Consider the following 18,595-nt stretch of genomic DNA (forward strand, 5'->3'; position numbering starts at 1 on the left):
GGGTGGGGTGGGGGAGGCAAGACAGACCCCTAATCCCACCTTTTTATGACACAGTGCAAACTCTAGTTTTTATATCCAAAGAGAAATCCATGCCCAGGCTAGAGGTCCACAGTGCCCATGTCACAGTGGGGGAACTGAGGTGTGGGGAGAGGCAAAATCTTCTTAAGGTCTCGGTTTCCTTCCCCAGTGTCCCCTACACACTGATATCTCCACATGCTCCCCACCAAGTCCAGAGGCCCAGCCATCTCCTGTTGTCTTCTGAGAAGGTGGACATCAGGCAGCCACTGCAACCCACCTGCTCTCCCCTTTTCATCTGCCCCAAATGGACTTCCCCATCCCACCTCATGGCTTCATCTCCAAGCCTCTCCGTGGATGCCCAGCTCAGTCTGCTTCCACTCACTACTCTGGCTTCATCTCCCTCATCCTCCTCCACCAAAGACTATTCTGCAGTCTTTCTCTGCATCTTTGCAAGTCCTGTTCCCTCTTAGAAAACCCTTCAACCAGTAGCAAACTCCTACTCATGCTTCAAGGCCCAGTACAAATGCCCCCTGTTTGGGGGCAGCCCTCCCTGACCCCTCTGGCCCAGCTGCAGGAGGCACAGCTGGAATAGTCCACACAGCGACCCCAGAGCCCCTTTCTGCAGTCCTTCTATTTGAAAGAGCAAGGGTTAGGGATGGCTTCGAGAAGCCCTCGGTCCCTGGGGCCTCAGGGTCCGGGGTCGGAGATATAGTTCATTCAGGTTGGAGTAAGTCAGGTTGGAGTAAGTCCAGGAGCTAGCAGTGGTTAGAGTCAGGGTCCGAATTAGGGTCAGGGTCAGCAGTAAGGTCAGGAGTGACCAGTGACAGGGTAGGAAGCCTGGCACGTCTGATCCAGCCCTCTCCCGGGTCCTCTTCCCTCACTGTACTCTCCTCCCCTAACCTCTGCGTCTTCCCGCCGTCTATGTACCGGGCCCCAGAACTCGCGATGCCGGGCCACGCCCAAGTTCCCGCCCATCACCGCCTGTAGACACGCCCTCCATGCAAACCACCGCCCCGGCCAATCAGCTCCTGGGGGCGGGGCCTCCCACTCTGAAGGCACCTGTGGCCGCCGGGGTGCTCGGAGCTCTGTGCCGCTGCCGCCGGGTCGGTGCGCGAGCGTCCGAGGGTCCAGGTGGAGCAGGTGCGTGTCGCGTCGGGCCGAGGCCTGTGCCGTGTCCTTTGAATAGCTTCTGTGGGCTGGGTTGAGTTTGAAGGTCCGAATGTCTTGCTATGCATCGGAGAGTTGTCTAAGTAGTGTGCGTCCTAGAATTGGGAATTTGAGAGGCTGTGTGTCCCAGGGGTTGTGTGTCCAAAGGGTGTGTGTCCAAAGGGTGTGTGTCCAAGGGTTGTGTTTCTGAGAGGTTGTGTGTACCAAAGGATGAGTGTCCAAGGAGTTTCATGTCCAGGAGTTATGTCTGAAGGAGAATGTATCATGTCTGAGGGCTTGTGTGTCCAAGGGGAATGTGTCTGAGGGTTTTCATGTCAGTTCGGGAGTTGTGTGTATAAAGTTGTGTTGCCATGAGCCCCTGGTATGCGTCTGTGAGCTGCATGTCAGTAAGCTCCAGTGTCCCCATTTCCTGGGGCACACTCCTTTGCACATCCTAGAGGCCCCTGTGCACAACCGCATGCCTTCCTGCTGTGGGTATGCCCTCGTGTGTCAAGGCCCCAGGCCTGCATGTGGCATGACATCCACATGTGCCTGTGACCACCATGACCTTCACCCACCCATGGGGCCTGCACTTCATACAGCAAATGTGGGGCCTCAGCTGGGCACTCAGGGTACCTGTGTAGCTGGGGGCAGGGCAGTGGGCACGGAGCCCTGAGTGGGAGACCACAGCTGCCTGGGCCACCCCCTCCCCATGACTCAGTGTCCCCATCTGGGACATGGGTATGGGAACAATAGTCATAGCCCTCTGAGTGTCAGCACATGACAAGCTGGTGGCTGCGTAACTTTCATGGTCATGGTCTCCACCCTCTGCCTCTCAGAGTCCAGGGCAGCAGATGTCACCAACTGGGGTCCCTGGCTATTCCCTGTCCCCAAGCTTCATACCCAGGAAGTCAGGAATAGCTGAGGCCTCATGCCTGGCTTTGCTGAGAATCCTCACTGGGGATGGTCAGGACCTCTGGATTTGGCATCCAGGGATGAGAACTCTCAGGCTCTTGGGGTGAAGAAAATGGGGTTCAAAAAGGTATTTAGACTTGAAAGGACAAATGTGTGGGGTTTGATTCCAAAGGTCAAAGGGGCTTTGGGAGAAGTCAGCCTCGCTCCCTCCTGTCCCCATACCTGCCTTCCACCACCAGTCTGAGTCAAGGAGTGAATCTTGGCCTCCAGGGAATGGAATTTGGGGACATTTAGGGTCCTGGGGTCTCACCTGCAAGAGCTGGAAACTGGTTATCTGGTCTGAAGCTGCCACTTGGCAGGAGGGAAAACTGAGGCCAGGTGGAGACACGGCTGCCCCTCAGTTCCTAAGAGAACAAAAGCTAGGAATGAGGAGCCCCAACTTCCTCTCTCCCCTCAGACAGATCGCTGCCCCTTTCTGAGCTCTCTGGCTGCTCCTGTGACCTGAAAGCAAGTAGAGCCCAATCTTACTTCCCATCTCCAACTAATGATTTATTTCATTAAATCATTACCCAACCAGGAAGACATCTGGAGAATGCAAATTAGAGGAGAAAGGGAATGAAAATAATTTGTCACCTCAACTTAGATGCAATGAGTGTAGACATGTTGGGGGTCTGACCTTCCGGAAGATTCGAGGCACATATGCACATGGAGACAGATGTCATTTGTCGGAGAGGATTTATCATATGCCTGGGATCCCATTTGGGGTCAGAGAGGTCACCCCAGCCCTGGCCCATGAATCCGCATGGGGTGTACACAGAGGTTGGGTCCCATTTCTCAGCCCCCACAAGGGCTTCCCTAGGCCTGCATCTTAGGGGCTTGTGAGGCTGCCTGTTGCCCCCAGGTGACCCAAGAATGAGTGTCTTGGACCCCATTGATGCCCAGGCCTACTTTCTAGACTGGGCAGCGGGGAGGGTGAGTTAGGGGTGCAGCCGGACAACCCTGGGGTACACGCCCACGCTTGAGTGAGGATCTGGGGTCCTGCCGAGTGGCTCTGGGGAGAAGCCCGCTTCCTCCTGTGTAGTAGAACCGGGTCAGCTGTCTCCGCTTCACTGGGCTATCTGAGTCAGGCTGGTCCTGTGTGTAAATGAGGTGGAGCGTGGGCCCGGGCAGACAGTAGGCACTCAACAACAAGATGTGCCATCTGAACTATGATCGAGTGGACGTGCCTCTGAGCCCCATCCAGGCCCACCCTCACCGCCCGCTCCCCATGGGGCCAAGCAGTCTCAGGCCTTTCAGCTTCTCTGTCCTGATCTCCTCCAGGTTCACGTTCACTGGAGGTTGAAGTAGAGTCCTTGGAAGGGAACAATCCAAGCAGGTTGTCATAACGAGTCACTGCTGTGGGCACAGGTCTGCCTCTATTCAGTTTCCACAACCAAAGACTCTGCCATCTCCCGCTGGATGCCGTCCTGGCCTCCTGCTCCCATAGGACTTCTCCCCACAGCAGCCACAGGGTCTTCTGAAAACCCTGAATCATGCCACAGCCCTCCCTCCCCTGCTCATACACCCTCCATGGCTCCCCACTGCTCTATAGCCCACTCTCTTACCTGATCTCTTAGGCCCCTTGTGGCCTCCCTGCCCTCTTCTGTCTCCAGATGCCCCCTGCTCACCCATCCATACCCAGCCATACCAGCCACCCCCATACCTGGAACCCACTGAGCATGTTTCCACCTCAGAGACTTTGCATCTGCCATACCTTCCACCAGGCAATCTCTCACCCACATCCCTTTGTGGCTGGTCTCCTTTCATCCTTGAGGTTCCCTTTTCAGAAAGCCCCTTCTGGCCTCTTTGTCCAAAGCAGCTCCCTCCCTGCCACCCCTCCCCACTGCCTCCCCCTATTGAATTTCTTCATCAGAGGCCTCTGTCCCTGACACAGTTATGTGTCTGTCTCCCCAACCAGACTGGGCAATGGGGAAGTCCAGGCTGGATCTCTCCACTCCCTGTCCTTGTATCCCTGGCACCTTGCTAAGCTCCCAGACATTTCTGGGAGAAGAAAGTGGGGACCAGGGATGCCCCAAAGGCCCCATCTTAGGTTCCCCACTGGCCATGTCTTGGGTCTGCTGGGCTATGGGCCGAGTCCCTTCTGCCCAGTGCTGACAGATGTGCTAATTTCCCAAGCAGGGAGGCCTGGACCTCTGGGGATGAATTTCTGGGGCCCTACAGGGAGATCTTTCTCTGGAACAAAGAGAGATAAACTTTGGGCTGTTCCTGCAGCTGCCACTGCAGCTTAGGGGACATCACTGAGGGTCTTGGGTGGCCCAGGGCTCTGATCTGTGTGAGATGGCAGATTGGGGAGTCTCCCCCAGCCCCAGGGGTAGGGGTCCCAGGCCGTATGGGAGGTGGGATGGGGCGGTGAGCCTCTGTTGGCAGTGGACAGGGAGGGCAGCCGGGTACTGCATGTCCTTATGACAGTTTCCTTCTGAGATGGGCGCTGGAACCTTCACAGGGTCAGCCCCTTGGCCTGAGAGAAGTGTGAGCACCATCCAGTTGGCTGGTGTGCTTTTGACTGTTGAGAGCAGGGGTCTCAAACTGGTGACCAGACAGGGCCTCATATTTGTTTTGTGAGCCATGAAGTGTTAAAAGGAAAACTAAACCAGTTGCCAATGTTTCTTCCGTTTGTTAAGCAGTTGTTTGCTCATTCATTCAAGGAAAGGTGGTTGCCAGCCTACTGTGTGCCGGGTGTAGGGAAGCCTCCATCCCTGGCCTCATAGAGCCGACATCCTAGTAGGGCGACATGATCATCAAAGAAAGTAGCATAGAAGCACAGAAAATATCTGGTAGAACTAAGTGCCACAGGGAGAGAGAAGTCTGATCTGGGGAAATACGCACCTCTGGGGAGAGAGATTTTTGCCCAGCCTCGAAGGATGTGTAGCAGCTTCTCAGACCTGGGTGAGTCTGAGAAGGGTGTTTCAGGGACAGGGCGCAGCACAGGCAAAGGCCTGGCGATGGGAAAGCGGCAGGTCTGTCTGGGGGGTGTTTCAGGTGTCTGGAAAGGGGCAGAAGGTGAGCTGGAAATTTGCCAGTAGATGAAGCCTCCCTAAAGAGGAGGGGCGGGTGAATGGATGCCTGAGGAGCCCCAGGGGGCCATGGTACAAGTAGGGAGACTGAGACTCGGAACGTGTCAGGCACTGAGTGTAGAGTGGAGCCAGGATATGAATACTGGTCTAGCCAGACCCACAGTCACAGCCAGGCCCACGTACCTCTCAGCACATGGCCACACATGGCAGGTCCCTCCAAGGAGGGGTCTGTGGAGGAAGGTCTGAAGGTCCCCTACTGGGCCTCAGTTTCCCCATGGATGCCAGAGAGACCTATGCACAAAGGGACCCCCAAAGGACCTTCTCCAGCTGGAACATTCTGGGTTTTTAGGATTCAGAGCCACATGAGGGTAACACACCCCACCCGCAGACCCCCACGGTCTCCAGAAGTACCCCACAGATCCCCATGATCCCCTGCCACCTGTACCAACGTAGCCTGTGGTCCCCATGCACGGTCCATATATGGGGGTCCCTGAGATCATCACCCTGGCACCTCACCCTCAGGACCCCCACCCCCCAGCCCACATCTCTCCCCCAGGGGGTGCTCCCATCCTGCCTCAGGAAGCCAGAGGATGGGCAAAACCACTGCAGGGGAGGGAGGCCCTACCTGTGTCTGGGGGCCTGCATGTAATGGGAGGACCAGCACAGATTTGGGGAGATCTGCTTGTGTCTAGGGGGTTTGCATGTTGTGGGGGAGCTGGTCTGTTTGGGGGCATCTGCATGTGTTGGGAGGTCTGTGGGCATTTGGGGGATTGGCGTGTTGGGGGCTCTGTGTGTGTCTCGGGGGGTCTGCAGGTAATTGGGCATCCGCGTGTGCAGGGGGACCTGAGTGTGTTTTGGGATATGTGTGTTTGGAGAGCCGTGTGAGTCTGGGAGGGGTCTACATGTATCATGCACTACATGTGTTTTGGGGACTCATGTATGCAGGGATCCATGTGTGTTTGGGGTGATGCATGTGTTTGAGGATCTCCCTGTGAGCAGAATCTCCCAAACTCACCCCCAACTGTACATATGAGGAAAGGGCTTCTCCCTGGCCCCCCTGCCCCAGCACCCTTCCTGGATCTGCAGGGGGCCCTCTGAGCTGGGCACTCAGGGCTGGGGAGAAGTGATCCCAAGACCTTCTGGGACAGGTCAGGGCCCAGTGATTACAAAAGCCACCCGCATAGGGAAGGAGAGATATGCCACTTCCAGAGCACCTACTGTAGAGCACTCCCCAGCTCAGGGATGTGCCCCCCACTCCTCATATTCTGGGGTAAGAAACTGAGGCCTGGAGAAATTTGGCCACACAGGAGTCACTGCCAGAGCCCGCCCTCTCCCTCGGGCAGGTGAGGGGCTGCTGTGGGCTGAGCCAGCCCCTAGGTCACCTACAGTGCCCCCCCACCTGGGCCACCATCTCCCTAGGCCCCCAGGGGAAGAGGCGGCTCAGGGGCCCCGGCTGGGGTGGGGGAGGGTCGCCAGCAGCTGGGGTCGGAGCTGCTTGAGCCCTCAAGAGAGGGGAGGGGGGGTCCCGACTTTCCAAGGGGCTCTTCCTGTCGCCTGTAATGAGGTACTTGGGGAGCAGGTGATGAAACCACCGCCTGGGTTGCGTGAGGCGGGGCCTCAGGCCTGATTTGCTGCAGCGCCCAGGAGCAGCGCCCCCTCCCCGCTTCGCCGCGTCCCGCAGGCCCTCACCTCCCCCCCACCACCCACCTGCCTCTCACTTCTCCTTTCCCCCTCTCCTTTCCCGGCCTGGGTCCCCCACCAAGCTGAGGCCTCTGGGCTCAAGGGTCTGGCAGCGTGACTCTGCCACTTGGCCCTCCATTAAAGCCCCACTGGGAGCCTAGAAGAGGAACTTGACTGTTCCTGGTCTTTTCTCTCACAGCCTCATGGCAAAACCTTTGAGATCAGGATGCTGTGACCCATTTTATAGAGGAGGAAATGGGGGTTTGCTGTCGTCCAGCATGTCGCAGTGACTGTCACCGGGGTCTTGCAACATGGCATGTTGACTCAGCATCCCCAGTTCCAAGGCCCCTCTTCCTTCTGGCTAATGGGAGGCCAGAAGACAAGGTCCATAGAACCCCCTCCACTGCCCCCTCCTCCCCAGCTGGTGGGAGAATTCTCACTTCCATTTACAGGCAAGAAAGTGGAGTCCTTCCATGGAGAGAGTCCAGCAGTGAAGGGTCAAGGAGAGGGTGGGATTCCTTCCAGCCCCCCACCTCCAATTCCAAGAAAGGCATCTTAGAGAGAGGAGACAGTCATGGCCTGAAGAACCCCACGGGTGTTTGTTGATGAATTTACTGACCACAGGTATCACCTAAGAGAGTTTACAATGCTCCAGGCATTCAAGAAATCTTCCTTCATCCCCCCACTTTTCCCCTGAACAGTGCTCAGGTCTAAAACCCCAAGCACCTTCCAAACCCCAGGCATATGCCACTAGCATGTCCTGTCCCCTTCGTCACCAAACAGTCCATCTGTTTCAGCCTGCCTGCGGCCCCCATCCCAGTTCAGGCCCCACATCTCCCACCAGGACACCTGCCCCAGCCTCTCCCTGTCACCTCACTCCTGCCCAGACAGGCGCTGCTCCTCACGGCAGCCAGGAGCAGAGGGGAGTTTTTAAAAAAAATCTTTTGGTTGAGATAAATCTCAGAGAAAAATGCAAAGATGATTGGAGTAGTGCTAAAAAGTTTGCACAAGCTAAATACACTTGTGTACCCAGGCCCTGGATCAGGGACCGGAACACCCCAGCCCTGAGACTCCCGCTGTGCTGTTATAGTGTCTGCTTGTCGGGGCCACTGTGCTGATAGTCACTGTACGTGAGCTTTGTCTGTTCTGGAACTTCACACAGATGGAATCACATGTTGTGTCCCCTTTATGAAGCCCAATGTTGAATCGGCACAAGGTCTGGGAGATTCACCTGTGTAGTTGCGTGGAGCTGGAATGCATCCTTTTCCTGTGCTGTATATAGTCCGTCTGCCATGGAACCTACCAGAAAGTATTTACCAATTCTTGAATGGAGAGCATTTGGGTCATTTCCAGTTCAGGGCTATGACAAACAAAGCTGCTGAGAACATTCTTGTCTGTGTCCTTTGGTAAAACATGGACCCATTTAGGTGAATACTGAGGGGAGGGTTGCTGGGTCAGAGGGCAGATGTGTGTTCCGCTTTAGTAGATGCTGGAGAGTTTTCCAGAGGGGCTCTACCTGTTTCCCCTCCCACCAGCAATGCGTGAAAGTACAAGGGGATTTGCAAACTGTTAAATCCCATTCTGACCCTCCCCTGCCCCCAAACTCTCCATGGATCCCTCTTGCCCTCAGAAAAAGCCCACACTCTTCACTGTGGCCCACGACGACCTACATGGTCCAAACCCCACAACTGTCTCCACCACCATCCCCCTTCCGTCTCCCCCTTGCTCACGCTATCCAGCCACACAGACATCTTTGCTTTTTTCAAGATGCCAAACTGATGATCACTCTGGGCCTTTACCCATGCAATTCCCCCTGCCAGGAACACTCTTTCCTCAGATAGTCCTCAGACTGACTCTTCCTTTGCTTGGCTATGTCCCTCTTGTGCTTCAAGTCTCGGTTCAAATGTCACCTCTTCAGAGATCATGACTTAGGCAGTTCCCATTGTTTTCAAAGGTCTGAGGCCATTCAAAGAATGTTGCCCTTTTAATAGTAGGTCTCGAATCACTTTTCTAATTTTCTATGGTCATTGGTCTATTTAAGCTTTCTATGTCTTTTCAGGTGAGTTTCTCGCAATGTTTGGTACGTGGTTGATGCTTGATAAATGCTAAGTAGGAGGTGCAAAGAAAGGGGTGAGGAGATACTGGACTCTTGGCCCCATCTGCTCAGACCCCTGTCAAGTCTTTCCACTGAGGCCCAACTATGTGCTTCCTCTTTGGAGATGCCCTCTTGGATTTCTCCTGACTGTTCTTCCCTGCTCTGTTCCCAGATCATTGGGTCCATCTCTCTGCCTCTCTGCTGAGCCAATGCCACAAGCTCTCTGCTTTCTACCTGGACATTGGTGGGGGTAGGGGAAATATGTGCACAGAAGAAGCCTCCCCCAACCTCAGCCTCCCCCAACCCCAGCCTCTCCCTCGTGCCCTGCACATTTAGCACACACTGCCACCTCCCCCCAGCAGTTCCGATCACGCCAACATCTGGAGAACGGGCCGCCAGGTCTGTCTGCGGCTCAGGGTGGGGATTTGCATGTGAGTACAAATATATATGCACACCCTGGGCCTTCCGCCTCCGCATTCCTTGGCTGACCCTTTACACCTGGGCCTGAGGCAGGGCAACGCTGCGTGGCTGGATTTGCATGCGCGTGTATTTCTGGGTAAGGAGTCAGCTGGGGGAGTCTGAGAGGAAGTTGTTGAGGGAAGCTGGGGGGAGTTCAGACGTGTCCCTCTTGACCTGCTCCATTTACCAGGTCTTCCCTGTCACCCCTGTGTCTGGTCCTGAGGGACTTCCAGTCTGGGGGAGAGGGAGAGCTGGATATACAGCACCCCCAGGCCCGCAGGGTCAGAGCTGGAAGGGCAGGACAGGGGCTGTGGGAGTCCAGAGTGAGGGCAGAGGAGGCTTCCTGGAAGAATTGATTTTTTGAGCTGGGCTTTGAAGTGTGAATAGGAGTTGGCCAGGTACAGAAGAGGCAAAGGGACTTTTTAGGCAGAGACATTTTGTTAAAGGTAAAGAAAGGTAGGCAAGGGCTGATTGGGGCACGACCCCGAATGCCAGGTTGGGGGCTGAGACTTCCTTTTTCCTGAGGACAGTGAGGAGCCATGAAGAGTTGTGAACAGGAGGGGCATGATCAGAACCGTGTGGTGGGTAAATCCCTCAAAGGCCAGAGCTGGGAATGACTTTGGTTCCTGGGTGAGGATTGGGAATTCCAAGGTCACCGAGGGTCAGAAGAGTCAAACCCCTGCATGAGCCCATCTGCGCCTTTCAGGCCTGGCTCCAGGGGTGGCAGAGGCTCTGGTAGCTGCTGGAGGACCCAAGGAGCCCTGGAGAACAGTGACTTAAAGTGCATGGTGCAGGCCAAGTACAGAGGGGCCTCACCCCCAACTCTGCCCAGACGGACACAGCCTTGGCCTCCCTCCAGTCTCCTGTTATCTCTATCCCTGCCTCCAGCAGTCTTGCTCCCCGTGGCAGCCATGGCCATGGCCAAGTTTTACAATGATGAATCAAACCCCATCCCTTCTTACCCAAACCCCACCCTTCATGGCTCTCCATTGCTCTTAGACCAAAACCCACAGCTCTCCCAGCAGCTCAGAGGACCCAGATTGTCCCTGCATCAGCATCCTCTCCCCATCCTCCTCACTCCAGCCTTGTTGATGAGTCCCCTCCCTCCTCAGGGCCTTTGTACCTGCCGTTCCTTCTGCCTGGAACTTACTTCCTGTCTTGACTCTTGGGTCTCAGTTCAGAGAGACCCTCCTCTGACCTTCTAGCTCTTGGTGCTCCCCCATTATGTGAACCCTGCCCTGGCCAGGATGTCCTTTTCTGATATGGGGACAGATGGAGAAGGGGCAAGGGTTGGATCTTCCAGGCCCAGAGACTCATGTCCTAGTCCCATGTTCCCATGGGACCCCAGGCATAGGGGGCATTTCCGGAGTCATCTTGGCATGGAGACCTCCGGGCCAGTGCCCTCCTCCTGTCCCCAGGGACCCGTCGGGGAGGGGCTAATGCATCCCAGCCGTGGGAACTAGCCTGATTCCGGCCGGGGATTAAAATTAGCCCCAGAGGTTAAATTTAGCAAGTCAAGCTGGAGCTGTGGGGCTAAGATGGGGGCTTCCATCAGCCTGGGCGCTGCCTCATCGTGACCGCTCAGAGATCCAGCCCGAGAAGGTGGAGGGTGTGCCTGCGGTCACATAGCGGGCTGCAAATGATGGGCTGGGGTCTGGGAAGCAGGCATGGCTACTTCCAGCCAGGCCTGCATTTCCCTACGCTTCCCAAGAACTCATCCCCAGGCCTTGTTCTGGGTACTGGGCATTTCATGCCCACCCCATTCACAGAACAGCAAAGTGAGGCCAAGGGAGAGGCTTCCCTTGCTGAGGACTGTCCATCTGGTCAGAGGCTGGCTGGGACCTGAGTTCAGACCCACTTCACCCTGGGCAAGCCTGTGGCGTGATCCCAGTCACCTGTGACAGGGGAGGGCTGAGAGGTGGAGTGTGGTCGTAGAGTTGGCAGAGGTGGGTCTCAGGTCCTGGGGGCCACGAGGTGGCCATCTGTATGGCGAGGTGGGTGCTGCAGGACCGGCAATATGATTCCTTGGTTCCGAGGAGCCCTGCATGGGGGCCATGGGGAAAGGCCTGGACCCTGTCTTGGGGATATGCTGTCCTCACTGAGCTGTTCATTTTTACCCATGGGGCCCCCGCCAGGGAGATTCGAGATCCCCATGAGGAGGGTCCAGGGTTTCTCCCCAGTTGCCCTGGGCCCAAAGCCCCCCAGTCTGAAGGCTCCAAGCCTAAGGTCTTTCCAAGGCATTCCCCCTCCTCCTGCTGGAAAGTGGGGCAGGGGTTGGGGTTTCTGTTATGTTCTCCCCTCCAAATTTTTAAAAAAGAAATCTATAATCACTGAGGGAGAAAAGTTAGAAAATTTCAATTATCAGAAAGAAAGAAAAAAGACAAAAAGGCCACACATTATATGATTCCATTTACAAGAAGCATCGAGAACAGGCAAATCCCACAGAGACAGAAAGCAGATTATGGTTGCCAGGGGCTGAAGGAGAGAGATGGGGAGTGACTGCTCCTGGGTCTGGGGGTTACTTTTGGGAGGATGAAAGTTTCCAGAACTAGGCAGAGGTGATGGCTGCACAATGTCGTGAATGCTCTAAACGCCACTCAATCACACACTTTAAAATGGTGAATGTTATATTATGTGACTGGCATCTCAATTTTTAAAAACGGGGAAAAAACTCACCCGTAAATTTCCACCCAGCGGTGACTCCCAGCATGAGCATTTCCTTCGAGTCTTTTTTCCACTCTCAATGCAATTTTTTAAATATATGTTTTATATATTTTTAACGTGTGTTTTCTGGTAACCACAGCCCTCAGCCTTGTTCATTGGAGGGCTATTGTGGGATTGCACAAGTTAAAAGGTGTTCGGTGTGTGGACCAGGCTCACTTTCAGTGTCTCAGGATCACTGAGCACCGCTGGGTGCCGGCATTAGCTCAGCCTCCAGCCCGGCCTGTGAAGGGCTTTTAGGCTGTTGTCTATGTTCGTAACAGCAGCGCATAAGTGGCACCTGCTGTGTTCTGGGCAGACCTGGATGCCCTATGTGGGTTAGCTCGTTTTACCCGCCAAGAGCATTGGGCAGTGCACAACACTATGTTTTTAAATTGAAGTATAGTTGATTTACAATGTTGTGTTAGTTTCTGGTGTACAGCAAAGTGATTCAGTTATATATATATATATATATATATATCCATATATATATATATATATTATATATATATCCATATATATATATATATCCTTTTTCATATTCTTTTTCATTATAGGTTATTACAAGCTATTGAATATAGTTCCCTGTGCTCTACACTTGGACCTTGTTTATCTATTTTATATATAGTAGTTTGTATCTGCTAATCTCACTCCTAATTTATCCCTTCCCCTCCCTTTCCCCTTTGGTAACCATAAGTTTTTTATCTACGTCTGTGAGTCTGTCTTTGTTTTGTAAATAAGTTCACTTGTATCATTTTTTTTATATTCCACATATAAGTGATATCACATGATATTTGTCTGTCTCTGTCTAACTGACTTCACTGAGAATGATAATCTCAAGGTGCATTCCATGTTGTTGCAAATGGCATTAATTCATTTTTAATGGCTGAGTGGTATTCCATTGTGTGTGTGTGTATGTATGTGTGTATGTATATGTATGTATATATATATATCACATCGTCTTTATCCTGTCATCTGTCGATAGTCATTTAGGTTGTTTCCATGTCTTGGCTGATGTAAATAGTGCTGCTATGAACACTGGGGTGCACGTATCTTTTCAAATTAGAGTTTTATCTGGATATGTGCCCAGGAGTGGGATTGTAAGATCATACGATAACTTCATACAGTAACTCTATTTTTTAGTTTTTAAAGGAATCTCCATACTGTTTTCCATAGTGGCTGCACCAATTTACATTCCCACCAGCAGTGTAAGAAGGTTACCTTTTCTCCACACCCTCTCTAGCATTCATTGTTGGCAATGCACAACACTGTTATCACCACTGCACAAATAGGGAAGCCCTAGGGGGCCCCACAATTACCAGCTTGTCTCGCTTTAGAGCCTCAGGTGAGAGCATCTGCACCTCTCAATCTTTTCCCTTTGGTCAGCCTTCTCCTTATAAGGCCTGGGCCAAAGGTGTTCAATGAGCATCTACTGCATCCTGGGCTGGTCAAGGGTGGGGACCCCTTCATCTCCCTCTCAGCACTGGGCAGGGGCAGCCAGAAGGTAGGCTGGTGTGCCTGTCCCCACTCTCCACCTCCCCACTCTTCTCTCCTCCTTCTCCCCAACCTCTAGACCAAGGTCACTCCACCCAGCCAGGGACAATGGGGAGGAAAAAAATCCAGATCTCCCGCATTCTGGACCAAAGGAACCGGCAGGTGAGTTTCCTGGGTAGAAGAATGGTTGGGGGAAGGGCATTCTTGGCAGAGGACATGGCCTGGGCAAAGGCCTCACTGAGGGGAACTACAAGGTAATGAGGAGGCTTGATACAGGATCGGGAGTTGAGATGTAGCATTTACTCATTCTCATGATGATTTATTCACCTACTCTCCCTGTTGATGGGAGCCCCAGTCACAGGGGAGATGGAACTCAACACAAACACACCCAACTCAAAGCACTGGACCAGAGGGAGGCCCAGAAATGGGGAAGCTCAGAGTGAGAGTGTGGGCTCTGCCTGGAGGCCAAGGAAAACTTCCCAAAGGAGAGGACATTTGGACTGGGTTTTGAAGTATCAATGGGAGTTTGCCAGGTTGAGATGCAAGGAGTAGAACAGCCAGAAAGAACAGCACATGCAAAGGCGTGGAATTGTGAGGTATGTTCAGGGAACAGTCAGGCACCCTCAGGTCTCCCCACACAAACCCACATCCTTTTCTTCTCCCACCCTAACTGTGGGTCCTGGGTCCAGGTGACATTTACCAAGCGGAAGTTCGGGCTGATGAAGAAGGCCTATGAACTGAGTGTGCTCTGCGACTGTGAGATCGCCCTCATCATCTTCAACAGCGCCAACCGCCTCTTCCAGTACGCCAGCACGGACATGGACCGTGTGCTCCTGAAATACACGGAGTACAGTGAGCCCCACGAGAGCCGCACCAACACCGACATCCTCGAGGTACCCCTGGGACACTCCTCCCCGGCCCCACGAAGCCCAGCACACTCTGCTTGCTCAGAGCCTAGGGATTCTTGGTTTGCACGAAAGATGAGTGTTGCATTTCAGCTTTACCGCCAATAAAAGCAGGTTTGGGGTAATGGAGGATCCTGTCTAGGGGCAGCTGGCTCGAGAGCAGAAGTAAAAACAATCAACCATTGTGCATTGAGGGCTGCACTGTGCACCCCTCGCACACATCACCTCATTTGCTCCTCTTCCCCGTTTGGTGAGTACAGAAACAGAGAAGAAAAGATACCGCAAAGCAAACAGACCTCACTGAGGTCCAGGAATGTTTTTGTCTGAGCTGCTGTACCTTCAGGAGAAAGAACCTCTGCACTGGCTGGTTCAGCCCTCACACCCACTACCCAGGAGGAGTGAGATCACTGTCGATTTGAATGTGGAAATCTCTACTCCAGACAGGAAGCTAAAGCTACAGGGCTCAAGAGAGCAGCGGGCTAGGACTGCACCTGGGATGCCCAATGTGGCACAGGGTTTGGAGAAACTGGCAAAGGAGAAGCAGAGGTCCAGGAGGGTGCAGGTCACTGGTCCCAGGTGGGTGGGAGCTTAGGAGAGCCTACAAAGTTGTGCTGAGTGCCATCATTCATTAAGCACTGACTGCACACCAGGCTGTGAGGCTGCACATGGGTGCAGAGTGGAGGTACCGAATCCCATTCAGGAGGAGTGTTTGGATAACTCCAGCAGAGCTGGGTGGATCTCCGTCCCTCCTGTGTGACCTGGGCCTCTCTGGTCCCAGGGCAGGACAGTCCCTCTCTCACACACAGTTGGAACTTACTAGGTGGTAACTCACTGGGGTTTTTCATCAGTGGGATTTGGCTGGAGCAGGCTGTTCTCCTCGCGCTCTGCCTGCCCACAGAACTGGAAGGGATGGGTCCTCCCCTCTCCCGTAGAGCCAGGTTCCTTGGCTAGGATCGGGGAAGAGTCACCCTGATGTCTCTTTTTCCCACAGACACTGAAGCGGAGGGGTGTGGGCCTTGATGGGCCAGAGCTGGAGCCAGATGAGGGGCTTGAGGGGCCAGGAGAGAAGCTACGGAGGCTGGCAGGTGACGGGGGTGACCCAGCCTTGCCGCGACCCCGGCTCTATGTAAGTGACTCCCTGCCCTTCCATGAATGGGGCCCTCCCCACATCTCCTAGGCCTATGTGGTTGAGGCTAAGACTGAGAGAGGGACCTAGGGCCAGAAAGCCTAGAGTTTGGGGGCAGATCTTTGCTTGGGTGGGCAGGGAAGGCTTTCTGGATGGCTGGGCATTATAGCAGGGACTTTAAAGGATGGAAAAGAGTTCAACAGGCAGACAGGTCCTTCCTTCTTTATTTATTTGATTCATCAAACACCCTGGGAAGCACCTTTAGGGCGAACCCTATGATGAGTCAGAAGCCTCAATTCTGGGCTGAGTTATCAAGGAACGACAGAGCCAGATGTAGGCTCCTCAAGCCATGTGGGATTAGGTGAGCTGGAGCAGTAGTGAGAGCTTCCAGAAGGTAGAGGCTGGCCCCTGAACTCACTGGGATTTTCTGTCTTGGACTTGATGCCCTCATCCTTACATTCCTCCAACCAATCCCATCCTCTCTGCCTTCAGCCAGCAGCCCCCACTATGCCCAGCCCCGACATGGTATATGGGGCTCTGCCCCCACCAAGCTGTGACCCCAGTGGGCTTGGGGAGGCCGTGCCTGCCCAGAGCCGCCCATCCCCATTCCGGCCAGCAGCACCCAAAGCTGGGCCCCCAGGTGAGCATGGGGCATAGGCCCTGGGGGAGGAGGAGGTGGAGGTCCCAGGGGGTCTCTGCAGGGCAGGAACATTGGCTCTGGTACTGCCTGGCTGTGGGCATCACTCTGGACCTCAGACTTCATTAGATGATGTGGCCGCCTGCCCTCTCTTTGGGGCTCTCCTGCTCCCCAGGCCTGGCACACCCTCTCTTCTCACCAAGCCACCTCGCCAGCAAGACACCACCCCCACTGTACCTGGCAGCAGATGGGCGGAGGCCAGACCTCCCTGGTGGCCTAACTGGGGCCCGAGGGGGACTGAGCACCTCGGTGAGTCAGGGGAAGGTATGGAGAGCTGTGGGGGCAGGCGAGCTGGGTGTGTGCCTCAGTTTCCCCCTCACCCTGTCTTCCCACAGAGAGGCCTGTATGGTAGCCTGCAGAGTCCATGCTCCACTGCCACCCCAGGACCTCCACTGGGGAGCTTCCCCTTTCTCCCTGCAGGCCCCCCAGGTATGCACCCCCCTACCTGCCCTGCCGTGGGAGGCATCCACACACCTGCCTGGGAAGGGAGGTGAGGTCCATACTCCCCCCCCACCACCAGAACTAGGTGGGGTAGGTCAGGCTTGACTAAGGGGATCCCTGAGGTCAGGGCCTCAATTTACTCCTTCTATCCCTCAGAATATGGCCTTGGAGACCCCCCTCCGCCCCCGGGCTTGCTGCAGCCCCCTACCCTGGCCCCCTGGCAGCCCTCCAGGGGGGATGGTCCCCCGGCCGCCCCCGCCCAGCCCAGGTAAGTGCCCGGACTGCCTCCCAGCCCCGCCCCCAGTTCGAGTTCATGGGTGGGGCCCCTCTAACCTTATGAAGCCCGTAGCCACTGCTGACCCCTGGTGGCTTCTCCTGGTTCTGCACTTTGCCCCTCCCGACTGGTCCTGGTGGGGACGGGCGGCTATTTTGGAGGCCCCAAGAGGGATCGCCGCCCCCTCCTTTCCCAAGGTCCTCCTGCCCAATCTTTGCCCAAGCCATGCCACCTCCTTGACTTCCTTCTTTTCCTCACTGAGCTCATGGGCCCCCTTCTCTCTCTCTCTCCTTGCAGTGGGGGCCGCAGCCTGGGCGAGGAAGGCCCCCCGGCCCGCGGCGCCTCCCCGCCCACCCCCCCAGTCAGCATCAAGTCCGAGCGCCTCTCGCCGGTGCCCGGAGGCCCCAGCGACTTTCCAAAGACCTTCCCCTACCCCTTGCTCCTGGCCCGGCCGCTGGCAGAGCCCCTGCGGCCCGGCCCCCCGCTACGCCGGCTGCCCACTGCAGAAGGCTGGCCCCGGTAGTAGGCCCGGGGGGGTGGCACCGATCCTGCCCCCCAGGCCAGGCGGAGCGAGGGCATGTGGGGTCTCAACCTCTCTCCCTGTGTCCTTGGAGAAGACCCAACAGTTGCGACCCTCTCCGTGGTTGTAAGAGGGGAAGGCTGGGTTCAGATTCGCAATTCTGGGCTCCTTCCCCCTTCCTGTGTGTGTATCCATCAATAAAACACACGTGGCATCCGTGGATGAAACTGTCGGGGCTCAGAGCCACGCTCCTGCCTGGGTCTTCTCATCTCTTCCCCAGGAGCCTCAATCTTGCCTTTTTTTGGTTTGGGGTACCTCCTCCAGAATCTGACCCTGAGAAGACTTGGGAGTGCTGGTAGGGGTGTGGGGGCCGGGACTTAAGGGGAGGAACCCTGCAGGGAGCCCAAGGAGCAGGTGACACCGTGGACAGTGGGTGCTCAGCCCGCTGGGGGCCCTAGGGGACCACTGAGAGTGTGCACCTAGAGTGGTTCCACCACAGGGGCAAGAAGCTGGACTATTTACCCTCCGACTCCTGGAGGTGTCCAGTGGAGGACTCGGGGGAAGCCCCAGGCTAGGTCACAATTGCTTGTAGCAAGAAGCAGTTAAGAAACGTGAACAAGGGAAAAACAGTTGAGCAGTATGCGTGAAGGAACAGCCACTACACTGTTCATCCTTAAAATGGGCAGATCCCTTGATCTCTGGACCTAACAATTTCATTGCACTGGAGGGAAGAGAGACCCAGTCATTTATCCACCCACTTCCACATGATGCAAACTCCCTCCACTTTGGCCTGTCCTGTGTGAGGGCAGACTTGGGGGTCCAGGTGCCAAATGTTGCTCCATCTGTTCCTCCCCTCCAGCTACCTCCCAGGTCTCAGTGGAATCTTTATAGCGCTTGGATCTGACCCCTGACCTTCTGGAACTCCTTGGCTGCCCCCACCCACTCTGTCCTCTGCCCTGAGGCCCCTAGAAATACTTACTGTTCCAAGCTAGGGCTGTGCTGGTCCTTCCTCCTGGGCCACCTCCCACAACTCCCAACTGGCCTCCTTTTT

General features: G+C 55.1%; 2 protein-coding genes across 2 annotated transcripts in view; both read left to right on the forward strand.

Annotated features, from left to right (window-relative positions):
• BORCS8 (BLOC-1 related complex subunit 8) overlaps nucleotides 1-14,322 on the forward strand; it is a 28,479-nt gene extending 14,157 nt beyond the window's left edge. The window contains exons 6-7 of the transcript XR_004314270.1: nucleotides 13,661-13,743; nucleotides 14,271-14,322. The gene's annotated coding sequence lies outside the window, so the exon portion shown is untranslated. The remainder of the gene's footprint in view (nucleotides 1-13,660; nucleotides 13,744-14,270) is intronic.
• MEF2B (myocyte enhancer factor 2B) lies at nucleotides 988-17,798 on the forward strand. Its single transcript, XM_032465182.1, has 9 exons — nucleotides 988-1,158; nucleotides 13,661-13,743; nucleotides 14,271-14,474; nucleotides 15,478-15,612; nucleotides 16,105-16,252; nucleotides 16,425-16,558; nucleotides 16,645-16,738; nucleotides 16,907-17,018; nucleotides 17,322-17,798. The coding sequence occupies exons 1-9, from the start codon at nucleotides 1,017-1,019 to the stop codon at nucleotides 17,545-17,547; spliced, it is 1,278 nt and encodes a 425-aa protein (XP_032321073.1). The 5' UTR covers nucleotides 988-1,016; the 3' UTR covers nucleotides 17,548-17,798.
• The last annotated feature ends 797 nt before the right edge of the window (nucleotides 17,799-18,595 follow it).

This window comes from Camelus ferus, chromosome 22 (genome assembly GCF_009834535.1).
Source record: "Camelus ferus isolate YT-003-E chromosome 22, BCGSAC_Cfer_1.0, whole genome shotgun sequence".
In the NCBI taxonomy this organism is placed as follows: Eukaryota; Metazoa; Chordata; class Mammalia; order Artiodactyla; family Camelidae; genus Camelus; species Camelus ferus.

Coding starts and splice junctions, on each gene's coding strand:
- MEF2B (XM_032465182.1), top strand. CDS start 1,017: ATGCAAACCACCGCCCCGGCCAATCAGCTCCTGGGGGCGGGGCCTCCC. Junction 13,744..14,270: donor TGGACCAAAGGAACCGGCAG/GTGAGTTTCCTG, acceptor TCCTGGGTCCAG/GTGACATTTACCAAGCGGAA. Junction 15,613..16,104: donor TGCCGCGACCCCGGCTCTAT/GTAAGTGACTCC, acceptor CTCTGCCTTCAG/CCAGCAGCCCCCACTATGCC.